General features: G+C 50.3%; 1 protein-coding gene across 1 annotated transcript; it reads right to left on the bottom strand.

The window, feature by feature from the left end:
• Window positions 1-14,690: 14,690 nt before the first annotated feature.
• On the bottom strand, window positions 14,691-15,629 carry LOC104575398 (transcription factor Sox-3). Its single transcript, XM_010222733.2, has one exon. The coding sequence runs from the start codon at window positions 15,627-15,629 to the stop codon at window positions 14,691-14,693; it is 939 nt and encodes a 312-aa protein (XP_010221035.2).
• Between the last annotated feature and the right edge of the window lie 5,055 nt (window positions 15,630-20,684).

Raw genomic sequence — 20,684 nt, 5'->3', positions numbered from 1 at the left:
GGGTGCTAGCAAGTGCTAACGTTTGATTTATTGCTTGGCACCACAAAGAGTCAGAGCATACAGTTAGTATTTGTGAAATTAATTGCAATTATTCATCACTTAAACTGTCACAGCATAATGGTGCCTCGATATTCTTCATTATGCACATTGCCATTACTATATTTAAAACTCACTTTCCACAAAAATGTCTTTGCTCAGAGGACGAAAACAAGGAAAATAATTAAAACAGGTTTTTTTTTTTGTTATGCTAAAAGAGTTTTAATTATTTGACAGCATTCTTCCTACCACCTTCTGTAACATTTAAGGCTATAATGTGTATCAGAGGTTGGTGTCTAGTAAGTTAGCAATCATATTCTCCAAGGCAAATTTAAGTCCCACTCTTTCAGTTGCGCCCGAGATGTTTCTTCTGATCAACCTGAAGATATATCTGGTATTTCAATGTCATTACTCTTAAGACTTGTCCCACTGAGCTTGTAAAACAAGTCTCTCTCTTCCAGAAAGGAGAGAGGAAATTGCCAGAGAAGCTTCTGTTATCTCTGGGGATGGGATAATAGAAGGCCAGTGTGAAGATGCTTGGCATCCACCAGATGATAGATAGAAAGCCGAAGGGAAAAAACATTCAGCTTGGAAATAAAGAGAAGCAGATGGCCTAGGTGCTGAGGCTGGAGGCCATCGGGGAAGGGGCTAATTCAGTTCTGCCACAGACTTGCTGTTTACTCTAGTTCTAGCTAAAGTTTTTCAAATATGAACTTCCAAAGCTATAAAAAAATGATCAGGAGCTCCTTAGTTGTCCAAAACTCAAAGGTGAAAAAAAAAAAAAGTAACATCAGTAGAAACGGAAAAACTTAGATTTTGCACTAACTTTGTGAAAAAAAAAATCTAATAAAGAAGACAGCAAGGTGCAGTTATGTATCAAGAGCTGTACTGTTTTAGTTAAAGGCATCATTTTTAACTGAGCATGCTATCTTCTGTGCATGAACATGCACTCAGGCTCAAACCTCCTGGCCTTATCTGTACACCAATGTGAAAGCTGTCTGCATCTAATCTCTAGGGATCTCTTATCAGAGTCCAGGGATGTTGTGAAACTCCTAGAACCCTGGGCACCAGGGAATACGGGGCTGAAGTCACTGAAGTCTGCACAGTGACCTGAGATGCGACGTGGGAACCCAAAACCTGTCGAGATATGAATGCCGATGCAGGGTGTCACCTTCGGTGCCTCCAGACTCCCAAGGACTCACTCCTGATAGCAGTTCCAGCATTCTGGCATCCATTAGGTTAACTTAGTGTTACCTAGGGCTCTGTGCCCCTGCTATCACTGTGCATCATCTGCCACTTTAAAATCAGAAATGCTGAAAATTCATTTCTGAGTTAAAAATCCAAGGCTTTCCTTTAGAAGCCTGCTTCATTCTGCAGCTGTGCTACGAACCAAGCTGATCAGCAACTGTTGTAGAATTGAAAAAGTATTAGGAAAAAAAAAAAAAAAAAAATGTGTTCCACATTCCTGTTAGCTTGAGCTTTTTGCAGTCCCTAGCATGGTCAGCCCTGCCCTGGTCTTTTTCGCCCCTTGCAGCTAGAGCTCACGCTTGCACATTTTCAGGCTTTACCAATTCTCCACTTCGCTGATGTGCCATTGATCGGCTTCATCTCCAGCCATGGGACCATAAACCACGGCAGGAAGCACCACTTGGTGCAAGAGCACTGAGAAAACCCCTGGACTCAAATGAGTTGCCTGTATGAAGGCACACGGGGCCACCAGCGCTGCAGTCTTCTCAGCAGTGCTCCCCAGCACACAGCAGCCCGGGCAGGTGTCTCATGGGCCAAAGAGAGGAAAACCATGGCAGACAGCAAAAGTGCCAAAAAAGCTTTGAAAATTGCACCCTGGATGCTTCAGGCTGATGCTGAAGAGTTGAAATGTTCTTTTCACTAGAGATTTGGATCCACAAGCAATGCCTGGCAATAAGATCAGCCTGGTAGCTGATGGTGACATGCCATCCTGGGACTTCCTTGGCCAGTCCTGTTTGCTGCCACAGTACTTACTTACTTACATTCCTGTTTGGCTGTCCCCCTCCTACAGACCCATGTAAAGCTCTTCCCTGCCCTGCTCCATCTGTGTACAGCAAGACAGCCAGTGCTCGCAGGGACATTGACAACGCTCCTCCAGCGGAGCCAGTGCAGAGCCGAGAGGCATGATCACATCGTACAACTTGCTAAGCAAGTCAACAACAACCAGCACAGGACGAAGTGTTACTGCTCTGCATACCCAATCAGACTCTGAAAGCCAACTTCACTGTGTAACACATGCTTCTATTTCTATTTTAGGAAAAACACTGGCTTTTTAGGGCTCTTTCCTAAATAACCTGCAAGATTAGTTCTCAAAGGTAAAGGTTATTTTGGTGATTTTGCACAGCACTGTGGGATGATACTGTTGTTGTAATCTTGTCACACAAGAGGCCTTGGAAGCGCTAGTGAAACCTACAGTTAATTTTGATCTCAGCCACACCTCTGCAAAACTAGTTAGTCCACACTAAAGCGTATAACAGAGATCAAAATCTTGACCATTAGTGCCAGAAGCAACAACGCTCACCTCCAGGATAACCTCTGGGGAGATCCCCACTCCTGAACCATCTCTTACATAAAGCTTTCTTATTATAGTGGTGTAACGTGCATACGAAAGCATGCCACCTCCATAACACCCCGAGGTTTTAGCAGAGTCTAGAGCACAGTATAAAGGAACTATTCCCCCTGCATTTCCCCGTCTGTCCTTGCCTGGGTCAATCGGCACAGTAGCTGACCTCTCCCAGACTATCTCTTCCAATCTCACCAGCACTCAAGCTAGCAACTCAAAACAGGGCAGCAGGAGGAGATGAAGAGACAAGCACCCCACGGCTCGGACATTCCTCCCACACCCAGAGGGCCGGTGAGCAGAAGCAGCTGCCTCCCCGCAGCACTTGCCCTCCAAACGGCTCAAAGGGAGTTGCTGAGTGATGTAGCCCCATGATGCCAGGACCCTTTGCAGGGGGAGGAAGGAGTTTGCGCTTGACTGTTCAGCTTCCTGCATGTACTTGTGTCCATTCTTCCTACTCCATTTGCTAACAGGGTTGCAGAAACATCTCATGTCGGTTGACCCCAGGCAGCACACCAAGCAGATATGGAAAAATAATCCAACACTTTCCCTTACAAAGCCCATCTCTGCTTTAAAGAAACCCCATGTATTTTAAGCTTTTAGTGATGACACAAACATGTGGGCAGCTGTAACTATGATATTTTTTCTGGGTCTATATGTGAGGGGAGTGGATTGCAAACTGTCAGCAGCTCAGTGAGAACACACAGCATAAAGCCACAGAATTTACCCAGGACATTTCGGTAAGACGCAGTATGGAAGGGTCACATAGAATGAAAAGGCTGAATAAATCCCATGGCCAATTACATGGTCACTGAATCATGAAAAGGCCAGGCTCCTGGAATTCTGCAGCTGCCAGTAGATTCAACGGATGCATCAAACCGGCAGCAAACTCAGCTACAAGTTACTCCACCACAGAACTGATTTGAAACTAAATAAACTTCTACCAAGTCTCCATCATTTAGAAATCTTGCCAAAAAAAAAAAAAAAAAGAATAAGGAATACCGATAGAATTGTATTGCCATTGTCTTCCCTTGTCTTTAGGATTTATTTGTACTCTTTACTACAAAATACAGAGAGAGGGAAAATCCCTTTTGTGCTTACTGAAAAGCATGATAGACACTTAAAGAGATTATATTTTTATTGAAATTAAGCCCCACATTAAGTATGGCTGTTAGTCAGGAGGAGGAAGGGTGTCTTTAAATTGCAAACACTAGAGCGGATTTGTACTCACTGGTCTGTGAAGTTCCACCCAGCAGAAGGCAGCCCCTGCAACCTGCGCGCACACGCGGGACTCGTCGGCCGCCGGGGAGCCCCTGGCTCCACGGAGCCTCCGCACGAGACCTCCCAGCTCCGCGGAGCTTCCACATGAAGCTCCCCCGGCTCCTCAGAGCCTCCACATGAGGCCTCCCGGCTCTGCAGAGCCTCCACATGAAGCTCCCCCAGCTCCGTGGAGCTTCCACATGAGGCCTCCTCATGTGCTGAGGGCTCTGTTGTGCTCACACGGCGCTTCCTGCCTTGGTGGGCCCCAGAGAAGCTCGGTCAGTTCACACTGGAGAAAAACTGGAGGCATTGCCTGGCCGCAGCTCGCGAGGGTGATGGAGCCCCTATCACGCACGCAGCTACCAAGCCCCTCACACAAGCAGCCCGGTGTAATCTCTGAAAACAGTGATAGTTTAGGGCAGCCACTGTGCAGCTGGCGTTTGTGCACGTCTTGCCCTGAAGCTCGGGGCCCTCGGCAGCGGCTGGGCAGAACTGCGGGCAGCGGTCTCCTCTCGAGGCTCCCAGGGCTCTTCTGGAGCTTCAGCAACGCAAGGAAACGCTGCAGCGACGGGCCTAGGGCAGTAACAGCCCCGCTCCTGAAATCTCTCTTCCAGCTGGTCGGCAGGGCACCAGTCTGGGAGCTCCTTGCTCTGCTGCTGCCCTACAGGGCATCACTTACCGCTTTGCCAACTTATCTGAGTTGCATCAATTTCCTTTATGGAGTGCTTTAAAATCTTAAGGAAGGAAAACTGCCAAAAAACAAGGAACTATTATCAACTCCAAATTCTGCCCCACTACAGAGCTCCCAGGTTTCCATGGCATTCAGGGATGCACTTGATCATTTATGTTTCAAACAGAGCAAATCAGTTCTTTCACAAACGACTGAGCGCTCCAGTTCAGACAAAGCTCGAATGCAGGTGGCGGGGCAAGGGGACAGAATGCAGAGAAGCTTACTGGAAACACGAGCCAAACTGACCAGTCTGCGCTGGCTGTCAGTGCTGACTCACAGAAACTGCACACAGCGGGCAGCCACGAAACACGGATCCCTCATCCTTCCACAGAGGGCTATTCCCTGCACTCTGCTCTGTCCAGTCCTCCTTAGCACCCTAAACATTTCCCCAGAGAAGCTGATTTCTATGCTCCTGGCATTCCTTTGCTAAGAGGCTGCTTAAATCCAAGCGGGTTTCCTGGCACCGTCCCGCACAGCTACTTTCTCGCTGTACATCCCTTAGAAGCTATGCAGACTTTTTTACCCCCCTCATTAGCTGTCACTTAGTCCCACGCACACCCACCTCTTCAAGCCCCCCCAGATCTCCTGCCCCAAAGTCATTTTTTCAGACAGTGTCTGAAACCTCCCTGACTGCTCTAACTAACCGACAGTGTGTTACTAAAGACATGACTGCTGTTTTCCAGGTAGAGACACATGGGAATGCTGCACAAACACCCTGGTCACCTCCCCTTTACCCGGTTTAGTCTTCTGCAGCTGAAATCATGTATCTCTTCCTGTGCGCCCGCACAGCGCCCGAGGAGAAGGCGGCAGCAGCACAACCATGATCTTTGAGAGACTCCTTCGGAGCAAATGAGAAACCTTCTGTGTGCTGTGAAATCTGCTGTCCTCTCTCCCCTCCAGCGAGGAGGCATGAATCCCCACATCCCAGGGATCTCTGGTATGCATGCCAATTCCTACATCACCAAATTTTCATGATAAAAAGCTTCCTAGACTATTGGCTGCAAGGGCCCCTTCATAACGCAGTCCCAACTAGTTCTTTGGTATTCAGCCATCAGAATCATTAGCACTAGTCGGGTGTTACCTTCCCCGTCCCCTTCCCTCTGGAGCCTCTAAGTGTTGAAGGTACTTGAGGCCACTTAGTAGCAACATTGTTAAACATTTTACAAGTGATCCCACTAACAAGTATTCCAGTCTCAAAATGACACACTTTCCGGGCACAGGGAATGTGCTCAGATGTTTGAGGTAGGAAAGCTGGGTTTTTTCAGTTCACGACTAGTCAAATTTTACTAGAGAACTCATATTGCATCCTAATTCCGTTGAATCCAACAAGGAATATGAACAACGCCAGCAAATGCATAAGTAGGAATAGGGCTGCACAATTTGTGGGGTGACACAGGGACTTGAGAGGACGGATTTGTTTTCTGCATACCTTGGTCCAGCAAGTCATTTAAGTCATTATTTTTGCATGTCCTATATTTTAGCAAAAGTTACTGTGGGAATACGGGGGATGTACATGAATGCGGACAGTTCAGTAATACACAGTCTGCTAATACATCCTGGGCCAAAGAATACGTGCTCATGTATGGATGCTATATGACACATCCAATTAAACAAATGGACTTATTTTTGTTGCCAGTTCGCTCTTATTGCCTGTTACATGCCTTTCTTAAGCATTTAGAGGGCAACATGTCAGGGAAACAACGAATATGCCAACTTTGGGGAGGTCAGAATACTATCCCGCATCTTGTTACATGCTCATATGCTTTAAGGTCAGAAGGGACCATTATGATCCTTTACCCTAACCCCCTGTGGCACAGCCAAGTATTAAATTTTACCCAGCAGTTCCTGCAGAGCAGAGAATTACTCTTTCCTACTGCATAAGTGAACTCTACTGAGCCCGACAGCTTGTTATTCATACAGTAAGGCAAGCAGCACCTACCACAATTTGAGTGATGAAATAAATAGTAATGCAGCCAACCAGGATTGGAGACGACTAGAAGAATTCTCATTGAAATTCAGCAGATCTGGGCAAACTCTTTCCTAAAGCCTCCCCTGCCTTCTGCTCCACATAGAAATTTTAGGGATAAATGCCACTAGATCTTTGTTGTCCCCATTCATTCCTCAGCTACAATTGTGGGTTTTTTTGTTTTTGTTTTTGTTGTTTGATTGATTGTTTTGTTTTGTTAGTTTTATTCGTATTTCAAGTTAAGAATAAGCTCAATTACAGTCACATTGTACATACTGAAAAGGTCAGTACAAGGCGTGAAAAAAGATGTATTTTATATATACAGTAACATTGCACTGCTTTCTTCCCAGTTTTAAATAAGCCTTGGCAGTGAAACACACATATTTCAGGGTGACAAATTCCCTTCACTGCATAATCTTTGGGTCTTCCCCTTCCATCTCCATTAGTTGCCTCAGTCTCCTTTTTTACATCTAACCTCCCTACCCAGCTTTTGCTAAACGGACTCAGAAAAAAAATCTCTTGTCATATGCTACCTGCTATATCCATACTTCTCATGTCTGCAGCAAGAGAATAGCACTTGTGATTAAATCATAAAAGCCTTGTGTAAATTGGTGCTCTGTGTCTAGCGCTTCCTTCCAGAGCAGAACATGGGTATTTCCTTACCCGACTTCCAAGGGAACAGGCTCCAGCTAAGCTGGAACAACGCACTTCCCAGAGCCACTGCTTCCACTGCCCTCCCATGCTGGGGGTGACTATTCGCTGCCGCACACTTCCCCTTGGGCTGCCAGTCTTTGGAGTTAGAATTAAGACAGGCACAAATGCTCAGTAAACTTACTTAGATATATGAAAGGCTGCAATCATCAAAATTGCATCTAGTGCTTTAGAAGCTGGGAGGAAGCAAGTCCTATTCCACTGCAAAGCTTGCAGTCTAAAGCATGTGGAAAGAAAAGTGCTGAACGGTCATTTCTGCAATTAAATTTGTGCTAGTATTTATCAAAGTCACCGGCTTGAGCTTCCCCGTTGGCAGGCCACTTGTGTTTTTGGTGATGAGCAAGGTAAACTCAAGTCCGTTTTGAAAACCACCAAGGAAGCCACCCACGACTGCTTCTCATTCAGGGGTCATATTCACCCACCTCCTTGCAAAATCAAAGTAGACAACCCGGTGTTGTAACCACAAATGTTTTCAGAAAAACTTAAAATGTCTTACAGCAATACTGCGTATGCTTCTTCAGCTGGCTTCCATCAAGACACAGAAAGCTTTGGCTTTGCTTATCTGTGCTTCCAATACAGACTAGCTTGCCCATATGGGGCTCCTCAGAAAGGACTTTGCTGATCTTCTCCCTGCTTTGCACCAGAATGATGCCTTAAGCACCAGAAGTCTGGCAGTGTCTTCCCAGGCAGGAGTTCCCTGCCATAAACTGTCTGGAACCAGAGTTTGGTGAAAGCAACCTGAGATTTGCAATTCTCTTAAGGAATGAGATTTCACACGATGCGACCTCAGTGTCAGCAGTAATTAAATTGCATCATAAAACCAGCATTCTGACAGGAACTATGGCCAAGCCAACCCAGAGAACTGCAAGGACACACAGGACTGCAAAATCCCTTTTCATGCTTGCTTGGTACTGCTGCAATCCATGCGGACTGGCCTGAATTCTAGTCCCCTCTTGAACCAAAGAGAATGTCTGTAGAAGTTTCCATGCAACAAGAAAGCCAAATGGTATGTCGGATTTTGGCTTTCCTCTCGTGTTGGTCACCAGGTGACAAGGTAACTCCAGCACCAAGGTGTCCAATTCACTACTAGAAGTCCAAAACAACAGTTGTTTCCTACTCCAGAATCTCTAGCAGGAGACCTTTCCATGCTGCCACAGCCCACATCTTTAAATAATCTTCATTGTATTGCTGTCTAAACAAAATCCAACAAGATAACCTTATTTCTTTTCCCAATTCATCCACAGTTGAAGTACTGGCTTACACAGAGCTTTCAAATCAAAGCATCTTACTCCTGGCTAGAATAATTCCTCTTCTACACAAATAGAGATGGAAATGCATTGAAGAGAAGCAGACAGCAGAAGAGTCCTTGGAAAAGGAAGCAAAGAACTTTCAAGAAGCTGGAATAATTGATCTGAGAACTGTTTAAGAAATTCTTTGTCATAACATTGAGGCAACTCACGTACATCTGCTGAATGTTTAAAAGAGTACACAAAATTACCCCTGCATATACTTTCACAGTTTGTATATTCAGCTCGTTGACTTCCTTTTACTACAGGTTTTAGAAGAATGGCAATCAATTAATTAATTCATAGTGCTATCCCACCTGTGGGATGTTCATTAAAAAAACCACACATACAAACACAAAAAAAAAAAAAACAAAAAGCAAAACAACTCATTCCACAAACGCTCAACTTTTCAAATGACTGAAGTTTCAAGAAAGGAATTTTTCCACAACAACGAGTATATAACTTACCTTTATAGAGAAATTCCTACTGTAACGTTTCTGCTTATAGGCTATAAAACTAAATTTCCCCAGTGAAGCTTAAAAAAAAAAAAGGGGAAGAAAAAAATAGTTTTGTTCAACTCATTCAGTACTTTTTCTTAACTGTGTGAAAAAGTAGCTTTTCTGACTAGAATAATGCAGCACAATGAACATGAAATCAATGCCAAATGCCTTATCCTGAACTCTGAATGGGCAAAGCTCCACTGACTTTTAAGATTTCTTCCCTTGCAAATGGTATTGAAGAGCAGTTGTTACAGGCACCTCAGGTCTGTCTCTCTTTGTGTCAAGGAGACGCAGAGGATTTTGGAAATCAGCACAGCAAGCTTTGAATGATGATTCATGAAACGAAAAATCCCCATCTAGTACGAAGGGGAAATCCCGAGCGCCTGGTGCCATCACTGCCGCACTGTTTCCTATGGCCTGTACAGGAAAGAGGCCCAATATTCCTCAAGGAGACCAAGGAAAGGCCACAGAGGCCAGAAGACTCAATCAGAAGCCTGAGGAGAGACCAACGACAGAAGCAGCCATGTTGGACACGTTCCATTCCCCCCTTATCCCTGGGCCTTGGCCCCACTCCCACCCGACCCCTCCGCGCTCCGGCTGCGGAGCATGGGGCTCCTACACACAGCACCTACACGTAGCTCCTACATGCGGCACCTACATGTAGCTCCTACATGCGGCACCTACACGGAGCTCCTATATACGGCTCCTACACGCAGTACCTGCACGTGGCGCCTACATGCGGCTCCTACACACAGCTCCTACACGTGGCTCCTACACATGGCTCCTACATTTAGCTCCCACACATGGCACCTACACATGGCTCCTATACAGGGCTCCTACACGTAGCTCTTACACGCAGTCCCCACACACGACTCCCACATGCAGCCCCCACACACAGCTCTCACATGTGGCTCCCACACACAGCTCCCACACGTGGCTCCCACACACAGCCCCCACACAGCTCTCACACGCGGCTCCCCCACGCAGCTCCCACACAGCTCTCACACACGGCTCCCACACGCAGCTCCCACACACAGCTCCCACGCGTGGCTCCCACATGCGGCTCCCACACGCAGCCCACACACACAGCTCCCACACGCAGTCCCCACACACAGTCCCCACACGCCGCCCCCACACACAGCTCCCACACGCGGCACCACGGGCTCTGTGAGGGGCCTCTGCAGCCACCCCCCAGCCCGCGAGCAGCGCCAGGCCCAGCCCTGAGCCGCTGAGGTGACTCCAGAAAGGGAACTGCACAAGCAGCTCCAGGGCAGTGCCACGTCACCCCGCTTTGTCCACTCACACGGGCAGTGAGGAGGGTCTGCAGTTACATTGCACCAGCCCTTTTTTTATCAGGCTAAATCTCAGATTTAGCTTAATCTAATGTATTACCAATCAAAAGTAACCTGGTGTAAACAAACGCAGTTTAAATTAGATTAGTAAAAGTCTTCTCATAAAGATGAACATTATGAGAACGACACTGACTTAATATTTAATGAGCCTAATCTGAAGTGATATATACTTTGTTTATCACAGAGGAATGAATACATTTCGTTATGGCCATAGTGTGACAATCCCTGCCAACGTCCCTTGCCATGAGAAGCAGGTGTAGGTCTCATTTTAGAGATGTGAAAAATACAAGTATAAAATGAATAGGGAGTTTCTGAGCACTGCTTTGGCCAGGAAAAATCTCCCATCCTATTTGCTTGACTACCTGTAGGAAGCAGGTGGTTGGGAATGCTGCTCAAAGAGTAACTTTCCTTGCCCTGAGGATATTCTATTGTGAAACGAGATTCACTGCGTTCACTGCGTTGCAGTTATTACTGCATGCAGCAGCATCATAAAAAAAAAAAAAAAAGGCACCAGAGAAAATCACATTGGGAGGTATTCTGGACAACTTACTCTGCATTAGTCAATGAATTAACCCACGCAAACACTCCTGTAGCAACAGATCTCCACCCTCCCTTGAGAAGGCTTAAAAAAATGAATTCAGCTTTTATGTATTTGACTTTAAAGTCTCCATGTTTTTTTGCTTCAGACTTACCACAAAGAGAAGCTGAATCAGGATCATCTAAATTAACCGGTGTTGATCACAATATAGGATCAAGCTCTGCATGAACAGAAAAGAAGTCGCCCTGAACTCCTCAGGCTTTGTCTTGCTCAAACCAGTTACGTGGTAGTCCTGAACATCATTAAAACTTCACTTTTGCACTTATATTCATTCCTACTAAATAACTGGTTCTGTTAACATCAGGAGATAGACATATGACTATCTTTTTAAAGTTCCTGAAAGGTATACTTTGTCTCATACTTGTTATGAAAAAACACTGTTTTATGAAGGCTTTCAATCTGTCTCCTAAACACGTTTTTACTGAATTTAACATCCATCTCTCTTTATAACAGAAATGTTAGAAATACAAAAATGTGTGGTTTTTTTTTTAATGCCTATAGCCAGATTCTTCTGCTCATTATTAAAATTCACTTCCCAGCCGGACCATCTGTAAACTCCCAAATTTAAAATATTTTCACTCACCAATATTTGACGAAGCAAAAGTACCTGCGGCTCTCTGGCAAAGCACTAAGTCGCCACAAGGTAACCCGAGATGCTGGATTTCCACAGACTAACAGTAGCGCCAAGTGTGATCTTCCACTCTTCCATTCAACAAGGTGTCAGCAAACAGCCTAAATATTGTCATGGCACTTAAACGCTAACATTATTAACGCTGGCTCCGCTGCCAGCGCTCAGCGTGCGGATAGCGGATGCGCTTGTCTGATACTCTAGGCCGTGGGAACGTTTGCTTACGAGTTTGTGTGTGTAATAGCAAAGCATTTCGCCACAGCTTCCCAGAGTGAAGGCTTCCGGCAAGTGCACACGGGGAGCATCTCGCACAGAGCCAGCGTGTCACACGCAGCCGCTCGCGGCTTCCCCTGCTGCCCCCAGGACGGCCATGGCTCCATCCTCCCACAAGAGCACAGTCTCCCGCAGCCCACAACACATTTGGATTTCACACACGCAGGCTGCATGTCTGTGCCCCACATAAACGGGAAGTTTTAAATGAACACTAGCACAAATAAAACATACCTTCACTATTTCTAAAGGGAATGTGTTTCTATATGTGCTCCCCAGGCAGATTTCTGGAGTCCAGGCAAAGCATAAACTTACTGAAAGTTGTTGTCCTTCAGGCACTTCTGCTTTGCTGTTGGCTCCCTGATGACTCACTTGTGTTTGAGGAAGAAGAGGCAGTGTATGTAATTCGAAAAGGCTGGGCTCACTGCTCGCAATGGGTCTCTCCCCCATGCAGTGGTGTGTGAGGCCGCTTGCCACCATTTCCACAGCACTCTGCCCATAGCCAGCACCTAAGGGCCTCCGAATAACCTCCGGAGAGCACTGGGCCCTAGGAGCTCAGTATTGTGTGCAGGACTTTTGGCATCTCAAAATGCTCAGGAAAAGCACCCAGAAGCCAAACTCCTGCAGTGGGCTGTCACAGAACAAAGCCTCTCAACACGAGTGTCCCTGCCAGCCCGTGGGCACCTGCTCACTGACACTCCTCTGGCTCACAGGAAACGGCGAGAACAGCTTCAGGTCCAACAGCGCGAGCCTTTTCGGAGCGGCATTCCTGCCCTGTCACAGCAGAGCGAGCTGCCAGAGAGCTCACATGAAGACAGCAGCCATTGAGAGTGGTGCAGGGTGCTTCAACTCTGAAGCAAGCAAAAATAATCCCGGTGATGGCAGCGTCACCTGCTCGGGAGCCCTCACTGCCGCCAGGGACTGGCCGCAGCTGCCCTGCTGCGGGGAGAGCTGCTGCCAGAGCTCTGCTGGTACTGCCTGCCCTGGAGAGCGCTGGGCACCTCAGTGGCCAACTCCAAGCAGGGATGAAATGGGACCTGCCGCCACCCCTGCATTTCTCTGTGCACCAGCACTCAGGCCATGGGGCTGCTCTTCCTGCAGGGCTCGGAGTAGAGGCGATCCTGGTTGGAGGGCGGCAGCGAGAAGGGGAATAAGTGCGGCAAACAAACCAGGAGGATCACAGCACCCAGCGCAAAGTGCCTGCCCCGAGGCCCGCTGCCGCCGGGTGGGGGGTGTGCGGCTGCGGCTCCCTGTGCGTAGCGCTGCCGATGGGGGGAACCGCGCGGCTGCCCGCGCCCCCCCAGCCCCGCAGCTCTGCCCATCAGGGCCGCAGGAGCCGCAGCGGAGAGGGGCGGCCTCGGTCAGGGCGCCGGGCAGGGCTCCCGACGGCAGATCCCGGCCCTCCTGAGCAGGCGGTAGCCTGCCACGGAGCCCCGAGTAGAACAAAAACGAACAGAAATACCCAAACGAACAACCCTCTCCGCAACCCTCCCTCTCCCAGGTCTTCCCTCATGAGACAGTGAAAAGTTTACCTGAACGAAGCAAAGGAAACGCCGATGCTGAGGCGTTTGCAGAGACGCCGCGGAGCTGCCGGGCCAGCTCAGAGCCGGGGACGGATCTGGGGGCAAATGCTGGGAAAGGGGGGATTTTCGCCCCAGGCGCTGCTGTGGGGTGCGGGGGTGCCGCGGGCAAGCGCGGCGCTCCGGGGCGGCCCCCGCCACACAGAAGCGGCTGTCGCCACCAAAGCACTCGTCAAACACAGCGGCAGGAGGGAACTGTTTATTTCCTCGGGGGACGCCCGGAACCCTTCATTTTTCAGGGGGTCCCGTCACAAGGCCCCGCGGGGGTTTCGCCCCCGTGACCATCCCCACGGCGCTCGGTGTCCAGGCCAGGCGCGGAGGCAACAAGTGCCGGGAGCGGCAGCCCCTGCGTGGCAGCTGAGGAGGGCTCCGAGGGGTCGCGCTTCCCTCCGCGCGCGGCTCCCCGGCGCCGCACGCGGCATTTAGCAACCGCTTTTCGGTTCGCAGGAGGAAGAGAACGAGGAAAGGGGAAAGGAAGACGAGTGGTTCGATAACTTCGCCTTTTTCTTGTTGTTATTTTTGGAAGAAATCCAGTAAACAAACTAAAACGTTTCTTCATCTGATATGTCAAAACATGGTTCACAGTAAAATTCACAAACCCAGTTACATAAGTTTACAGCTTAAGAGAAAAAAAAAAAGGCAAGAAAAAAAAGCAAACTCAAGACACACGAGTTGCTATAAATAAAAGAAATGCATTTGCGACCTGCACAGTTCTCTTCCCCCTCTCCCGCTCCCCCTTTTATTCCCCACCCCCCGGAACAAAACTCTAAAAGTTAAAAACTCCTGAAAACTACAGATTTGGGATAGAAACCAAGCGAGACTCAATTGGATGGGAAGAACACAACATTTTAAAGAAATCACAACGAAAATGTAAACAACTGAACAACGGAGTTTAAAAACAAAAGCTCGCCGTTTTCATTGCAACGCTAAAAACACCAAACGAGAAGAGGCGAGCCCGCTGCAAAACTTTTTTTTTTCTCCAGCGAGGAAGACCCCGCACAACGCGGCGGGGAGGCGGCCGAGGCTGCAGAGCGTCAGAGCGGGGGCTCTCGGCGGCGGGAGCTGCGCTCCGGGTGCGTGTTCGTTCTACCGCACAAAACGGGCACGCAGGGGGCTCCCCTCGCGGGCTTCTTCAGTCAGTGCCGAGGCCGGGGCGTCCCGCACGGCGGCGGGGCCGCGGCCGCCGCTAGATGTGCGTTAGCGGCACGGTGCCGTTCACGGCGGCGCCCGCGCTCGGGTAGTGCTGGTGCACGCTGTGCAAGCGGCTGCCCTGCAGGGCGCCAGGGTCTGTGGCGTCCCCCCCCGGGGGCAGGTACATGCTGATCATGTCCCGCAGGTCGCCCAGACAGGCCCTCTGCGAGTGCGACGTGAGGGCGGGCGGCGGCGAGCTGGGCTCCGACTTCACTACGGAGCCCACGGAGCTCAGGCCCACGGGCGCCGCGGGCTGCTGCCCGTAGGCCGGGGACATGCTGTAGGTGGAAGCGGCGCTCATGTAGCTCTGCGCCGAGGACATCATGGGGCTGTACTGCAGGCCGCCCATGTCGTAGCGGTGCATCTGCTGCAGCTGCGGGCTGCCCACGGCCGCGTGCTGCCCGTAGCCCAGCGGCTCCTGCATCAGCGAGTAAGCGCCGTTGGTCCAGCCGTTCATGTGGGCATAAGTGTCAATCCTCTGGCCCACGCCGACGGGACTGCTCACCGTGCTGGCCCCGCCGGGCGCCAGCAGGTTGCCGGGCAGCGAGTACTTGTCCTTCTTGAGCAAGGTCTTGGTCTTCCGACGGGGCCGATATTTGTAATCCGGATACTCCTTCATGTGCACGGCCCGCAGCCGCTTGGCCTCGTCGATGAAGGGCCGCTTCTCGGCGTCGCTCAGCAGCTTCCAGTCCGCGCCGAGGCGCTTGCTGATCTCCGAGTTGTGCATTTTGGGGTTCTCCTGGGCCATCTTGCGCCGCTGGCCGCGCGACCACACCATGAAGGCGTTCATGGGCCGCTTGACGCGATCCTGCTCCGAGCCGCCGCCGCCGGCCCCGCCGCCGCCTTTGCCGTTGCCGCCGGGCGCGGGGGTCCCGCCGTTGGCGCCCGGCGCGGGCTGCGGCGCCTTCATGTCGCTCTCCAGCATGCTGTACATGGCCGGGGCAGGCAGGAGCTGCGCCGGGGCGGCGGCGCGCGGCGGCCGCTCAGGAGGCGGGAGAGAAGACGGACGCGGAGCGGGTCGGCGCTGTGCCGCGAGGAGCGCAGCTCCCGCGGGCACGGCAAACTCGGCGCGCTCCTCACGCTGCCCGTGATTGACGGGCTATAAATGAGCGCGCGGCGGCCAATCCGCGCGCGCCGCCCGGTGGCCCGGCCCCGCCCCGCCCCGCGGGGGCAACCGAAAAAGTTGCCGCTTCGGGGCCGCCGCAGCCCGCGCGGGGCGAGGGACTCCGGGAGCACCGCCCCGGCCCGGCCCCTCTCCCCTCGCTGCCCCGCGGCAGGACAGGCGCTGCCCGAAACGCCGCTGTTTTCATGGCAACGGCCGAGTCCCCCGGGCGCGCGCGCTGTCACTCACGGGCTTCCCCGCTCCGCGCAGCCGGGCGCGCGCACCTGCGGGGCAGCCCCGCGGCGGCTCCACAGCGCGGGGCCGCGCGCAGACACCCGCCCCGCTCCGCCTCCGCGGGCCGCTCCCCCGGCCGGGCGGGTGCCCCGCGCTTGGGCTGGCGGCGCCCGGCCCTGGGGCGCTCTGAGGGCTCCCGGGGCAGCCCCCGTGGCCGTCGCGGCGGTGCTTCCACCCGCGCGGCTCTGCCGGTCAATCTGCTCATTTAGCCCTTTCGATGTCACTCGTTCTGAGCGGACTTTGTTGTCCCGATTTGGCAAAATCATTTGTTGAACAGAGTGGAAGGCAAAACAAACACCGCGCGCGCCGAGCTCGGCGCCTTCGTTGCGGTTCGTTTAGCGGCCGGGTGCTGCCGGGGGTGTCCGGCCCCCTGCGCCCCGCACTGCGTCTCGCCGGGCTGGGCTGGAGGGCGGATTTTCCGGTTCTTGTTTTGGCTGTTCCGTGCAACGCGTCCTGATCCCAGGGGACAGAACACGCCTGGCAGCACGCAACGAAAAACGGGGTGGCGGGCGCAGTTAGACAAGGTGCTGAGAGCCCCGTGAACGGGTTTCCCTTCGAAATTCAAAAGGTTTAAATAAACACTACAACAAACTACAAACACTACAACTATGCTACCTTGCAGGTTCCTTTCTCTTCTCTTTCAATTTATCTCCTATTAAACGATTTTTCCAAGGGGCACACTCGATTTTACATATCAGGAGAGGCATTCTTTCAAAGCCAGACCCCTTCTTCTTAGACACCCCTAGCACTACTGCAGGTAGGTGTAACCCTGGCTGAGGAGCACTGAGAGGTAAGCGCAGGTGCCCGCATTTCCGCAGACCTCGCCGCCGATACTGCACGCGCCCGTGGGCACTTCCAAACCGCGTGGGCAGGGATGTCCCGTGTCCCGCACAGCCGCGACGTGCGGCCCTTCCCAGTGCCCGGGGCGAAGCTGCCGCGCGGCTCCACTCCGGGCCCCGCGCCCGCCGAATGCCCCATCCCGGCGGGATGCGCAGTGCCGGGAGGCCCCACGTAGGCGGCCGCGCGGGTTGGGGGGGGCGGTTTCCCTTCTCTCTGCCGGGGCCCGAAGCGCTCGTCTCGCACGCGCGGGGACCCGAGGACGCTTCTGGTGACATCACGAGCAACGATTAAACAACAACGAAAACCCGCAGCACCCGGGTAAAAACGGGCCGCGCTGCCGGGGGCCGGGTCGGTTCCTCGGAGCGGAGCCCCCCGCGCGCTGCGGGGGCGGCGGCCGCTGCTTCCCAGCGCCTCCCCCCGGCCGAAGCCTCCTCCGCCCCGCGGCGCGCAGCAACCCCGGCGGCCCCGGGCCCCGCTCCCGCAGCGCCCCCGGCCACAGGCCCGCGGCTCCCGGGGCTGCTGCAGCGCAGGGGCTGCGCGGGGAGCCGGCCCCGCGCTCCTACCTGCCGGGGCAGCGGGCGCCGCGCGAGGCGGCAGGGCCGCGCGTTGGGCCCCAGCCCCGCGCTCCTTGCGCAGGACCACGCGCAGAAACGCACAAAACGCCGCGGAACCCCCTGTGCTCCTGCTCCTAGAACTTGGTGAATCCTTCCCGGGATATTTTCCTCACAGCTCCTGCAAGGCACCTCATCTGCTGGCTTGCTGCTCTCATGAGTTATATCAGACATTAATTGTGGAAGTTTAACTTTCGAATGAGCTGCAAATAAACTACTAATTAGTGGCAAAATAAAATCGAAACATACCTTGCTCCTACTCTCGGACCTACAATTTTAAAGCCAAATATTGTTCCATGCTACAGCCTGTATCACTGGTGCAGCCAATGGAGATCCTGAACGGTTTCTCTCTAGGATAAATAATTAAAATATATTCTGGTTTAATTGACATTATAGAGGACACAAATGAGGTTTTCCTTTTAGAAAGAATTAGCAGTTTCTAAATAAAGCTTTGCCGGCTGCAGAATGGAGGTTTCAACCAAATGAATAGTCATTACTACCTTTTCAACGATGCGAGCCTTTTGATCAGAAAAGAAATTAGCTCTAAAGCACAGACAATAGGAAGCCTGCCCTGCAATAGGAAGAAAATTAGATGGCTAAGGCTCTTAACAACACCTATTTCTATAAACCATGGAGCTTCTTGCTTTTCAATTACAGCTGTTCATTTTATATAAGAAAGAGGAAAAACACAGAGAGGGGAACATAAACTCTGTTGCACCAAAAATCCCAAGGCAGGGCAGGCAGGCCCCTTCTCCCCTTTCATTTGATTCTCATCAGTTAGCTAATACTGTTTATCTTGGGTGCCAAAGCTGCAGTGTATGGTGCTCTCCAGGTCAATCAAACGATCAAGATGGGTTATATGCAGTAAAGGAACTAGAAAAACGCATGAGAAACTAAGTTATTCAGTTGGATGTTTCCACTGCACACAAATAATGTATTTCTCAGATAAACGAGAGTAAAAAATCTGAGGAAAAACAGATTGCTGGAGAACACTCTGCTATGCTTTGGTTGTAACGAAAAATAGCTCCGATTCTTTTGATTTAAAACTAACACTTTTTTGTTCATTTTTACTTCAGACATATTTTCTGCAAATTTCTCACACATCTTGGCTATTTTAGCAACTATGCGCCTGCTTTACTTTTTTAAAAAAAGATGATCTTGTTCTTTAACATTAAAAACTAAGTTCTCCTTCATACAATTTAGAGCATTATTGCTGTGTCTCTTACTTCTCCTGCATATGGGAATAAGCTTTCTTATGTATCTAAGACACAGCCCTAAAAAGTGACCCTTCTTCCTTCACCATTCACCTCCAGTCACCTCTTCAGGATGCTGTGTAAGAGGTAGAGACAATCTACTAGCCCCACAGTGTCCTGCAATTCAAACAAACTTTCAGTGAGGATTTGAACACAGAGTAGTCATTAAGCTTTATCACGAACCAGCCCTGTCCATTTTCATATTAACTTTGCTAGACTTTAGAGTTCCCCTTTGCAAATAAGAAAATATGAACCCACAGATTTCTTTCTTACACTCTTTCTCGTATTATGTGCTTTGAGGTAATGTGACATTACTAAAGCAAAGGAATGCTCAAATATGTATTAACTGTTTTTGCTGTGTCTTACTATTAAAAAGTTAATCCTCAAACAATTAAGTATTCAACTAAAATTATTTAACCTTTTTTTTTCCTCTCTTTTTTTTTTTTTTGTTCCTCCAGAAAATTACATCACATTTATCTTCCACCTGGGTGTGCTTTTAATGTGAGAAAGGACTGACCACTCTTCTGCACCTATGTCCCCCTTCCCTTCTATTTGGCTTTACGACCTTCAGGAATATATAGCAAGAAGCAGTTTCACCTGGTAATAACGATCCTTAACTCCCACACTGAAGTCACTAACACCAGTATATGAAGGAATCTCCTTGTACTGCACTTTCTTACTGGTTAGAGGATTATTCAAGTCTCTGCCTCACATTTTACTGGGGAAAAAACTTCAATTTGCTTCTCAAGAGATTCCTTGAATTTTAAGTTTACTCGAGTTAGCCAGAGAAAAGAGCTGGGGTCAGCGCTCCTTGTTCCGGGGTGTAGGGATGGGATGCCGGACTGGAAAGGGTTTCCAGGTGGATCTGAACACAACAGATCTGAATCATGGAAGAAAACAGGGAGAAAAAAATGCAGGGAGGGAGGGCGGGAGAAAAGCCTTATGCTGCCAGAACAAAACAAGCGGCTGCTCAGCAGTCTGCAGCGGTGCGGGGAAGCAGCACTCCAGTGCCCAGTGCTGCCGCGGCGGCTAGCCAGGCAGGGGATGCCGCGCGACGCGGGGGAACCAGAGCGGCAAGAAGCTGTGGAAGGAACCGCTCTGCGGCAGAGAAGGGAGGGCAGAGGACGCTCTGTGGAGTCTGCAGGGCAGTGCATACCCAGGGGGAGGCGGTTGGGATCCCTGCTGCTGCCTCTGCCTGGCATCAGTGGCCACCGTGTTCCCGGCTCATCGAATTCTTGCTTTCACCAAGGAGCCTGTCCATGTAAGGTTCCAGCTTCCTCTTGCAGAGGATTCCACGACCACATAAAAATAACTTAATCTCCCCAAACTACCTCTATATATAGAGAAGTCAGCTACACTTGACTTCTTAGATTTAACTTCTTCTAAATACTTCACAAACAAGGCACATTGAAGTGTCAGAAGCAGCATTTGCAATGATATTGTACTGGGATTATTTAATCCCTAGAACTGTTCAATCGTATTTATTTATTAAAGGGTATTTGGAATAGGAGTTGATGTTTATTTGTAGGTCACAGAATACAATTGGTATTTATGATTTTTATCAGTGCTAATGCTGGCTGATTTCTCTCTCCAGTTTCTGATTTCTGTACGAAATGTCCATAAAGATTCAATCCTACTTTCTTCCCACACCATGGATCCCCAGTCAAGCTAAAAGAAAATTAGTGGGAGGTAGCAGAGCCCCAGTGCTGCACAGAGAGCAACTGCTTCCCATCTTAACCCATCTCCTGTGCTATGCTAACTCAGTCCGGCGCTTGCTCATCCTGCATTATCTTATATTGAGTATGCCCATAAATACTACAAGTTGGAAAGGAGTCAAAGCAGACCTAAACTACTGAGAAGTGAAGACTCAGACATAATTACACTTCACT

This window comes from Tinamus guttatus, unplaced genomic scaffold (assembly GCF_059628265.1).
Source record: "Tinamus guttatus ecotype Peru unplaced genomic scaffold, ASM5962826v1 Tinamus_guttatus_pri_ptg000287l, whole genome shotgun sequence".
NCBI lineage: Eukaryota > Metazoa > Chordata > Aves > Tinamiformes > Tinamidae > Tinamus > Tinamus guttatus.
This window is presented reverse-complemented; position numbering and strand designations above follow the sequence as displayed.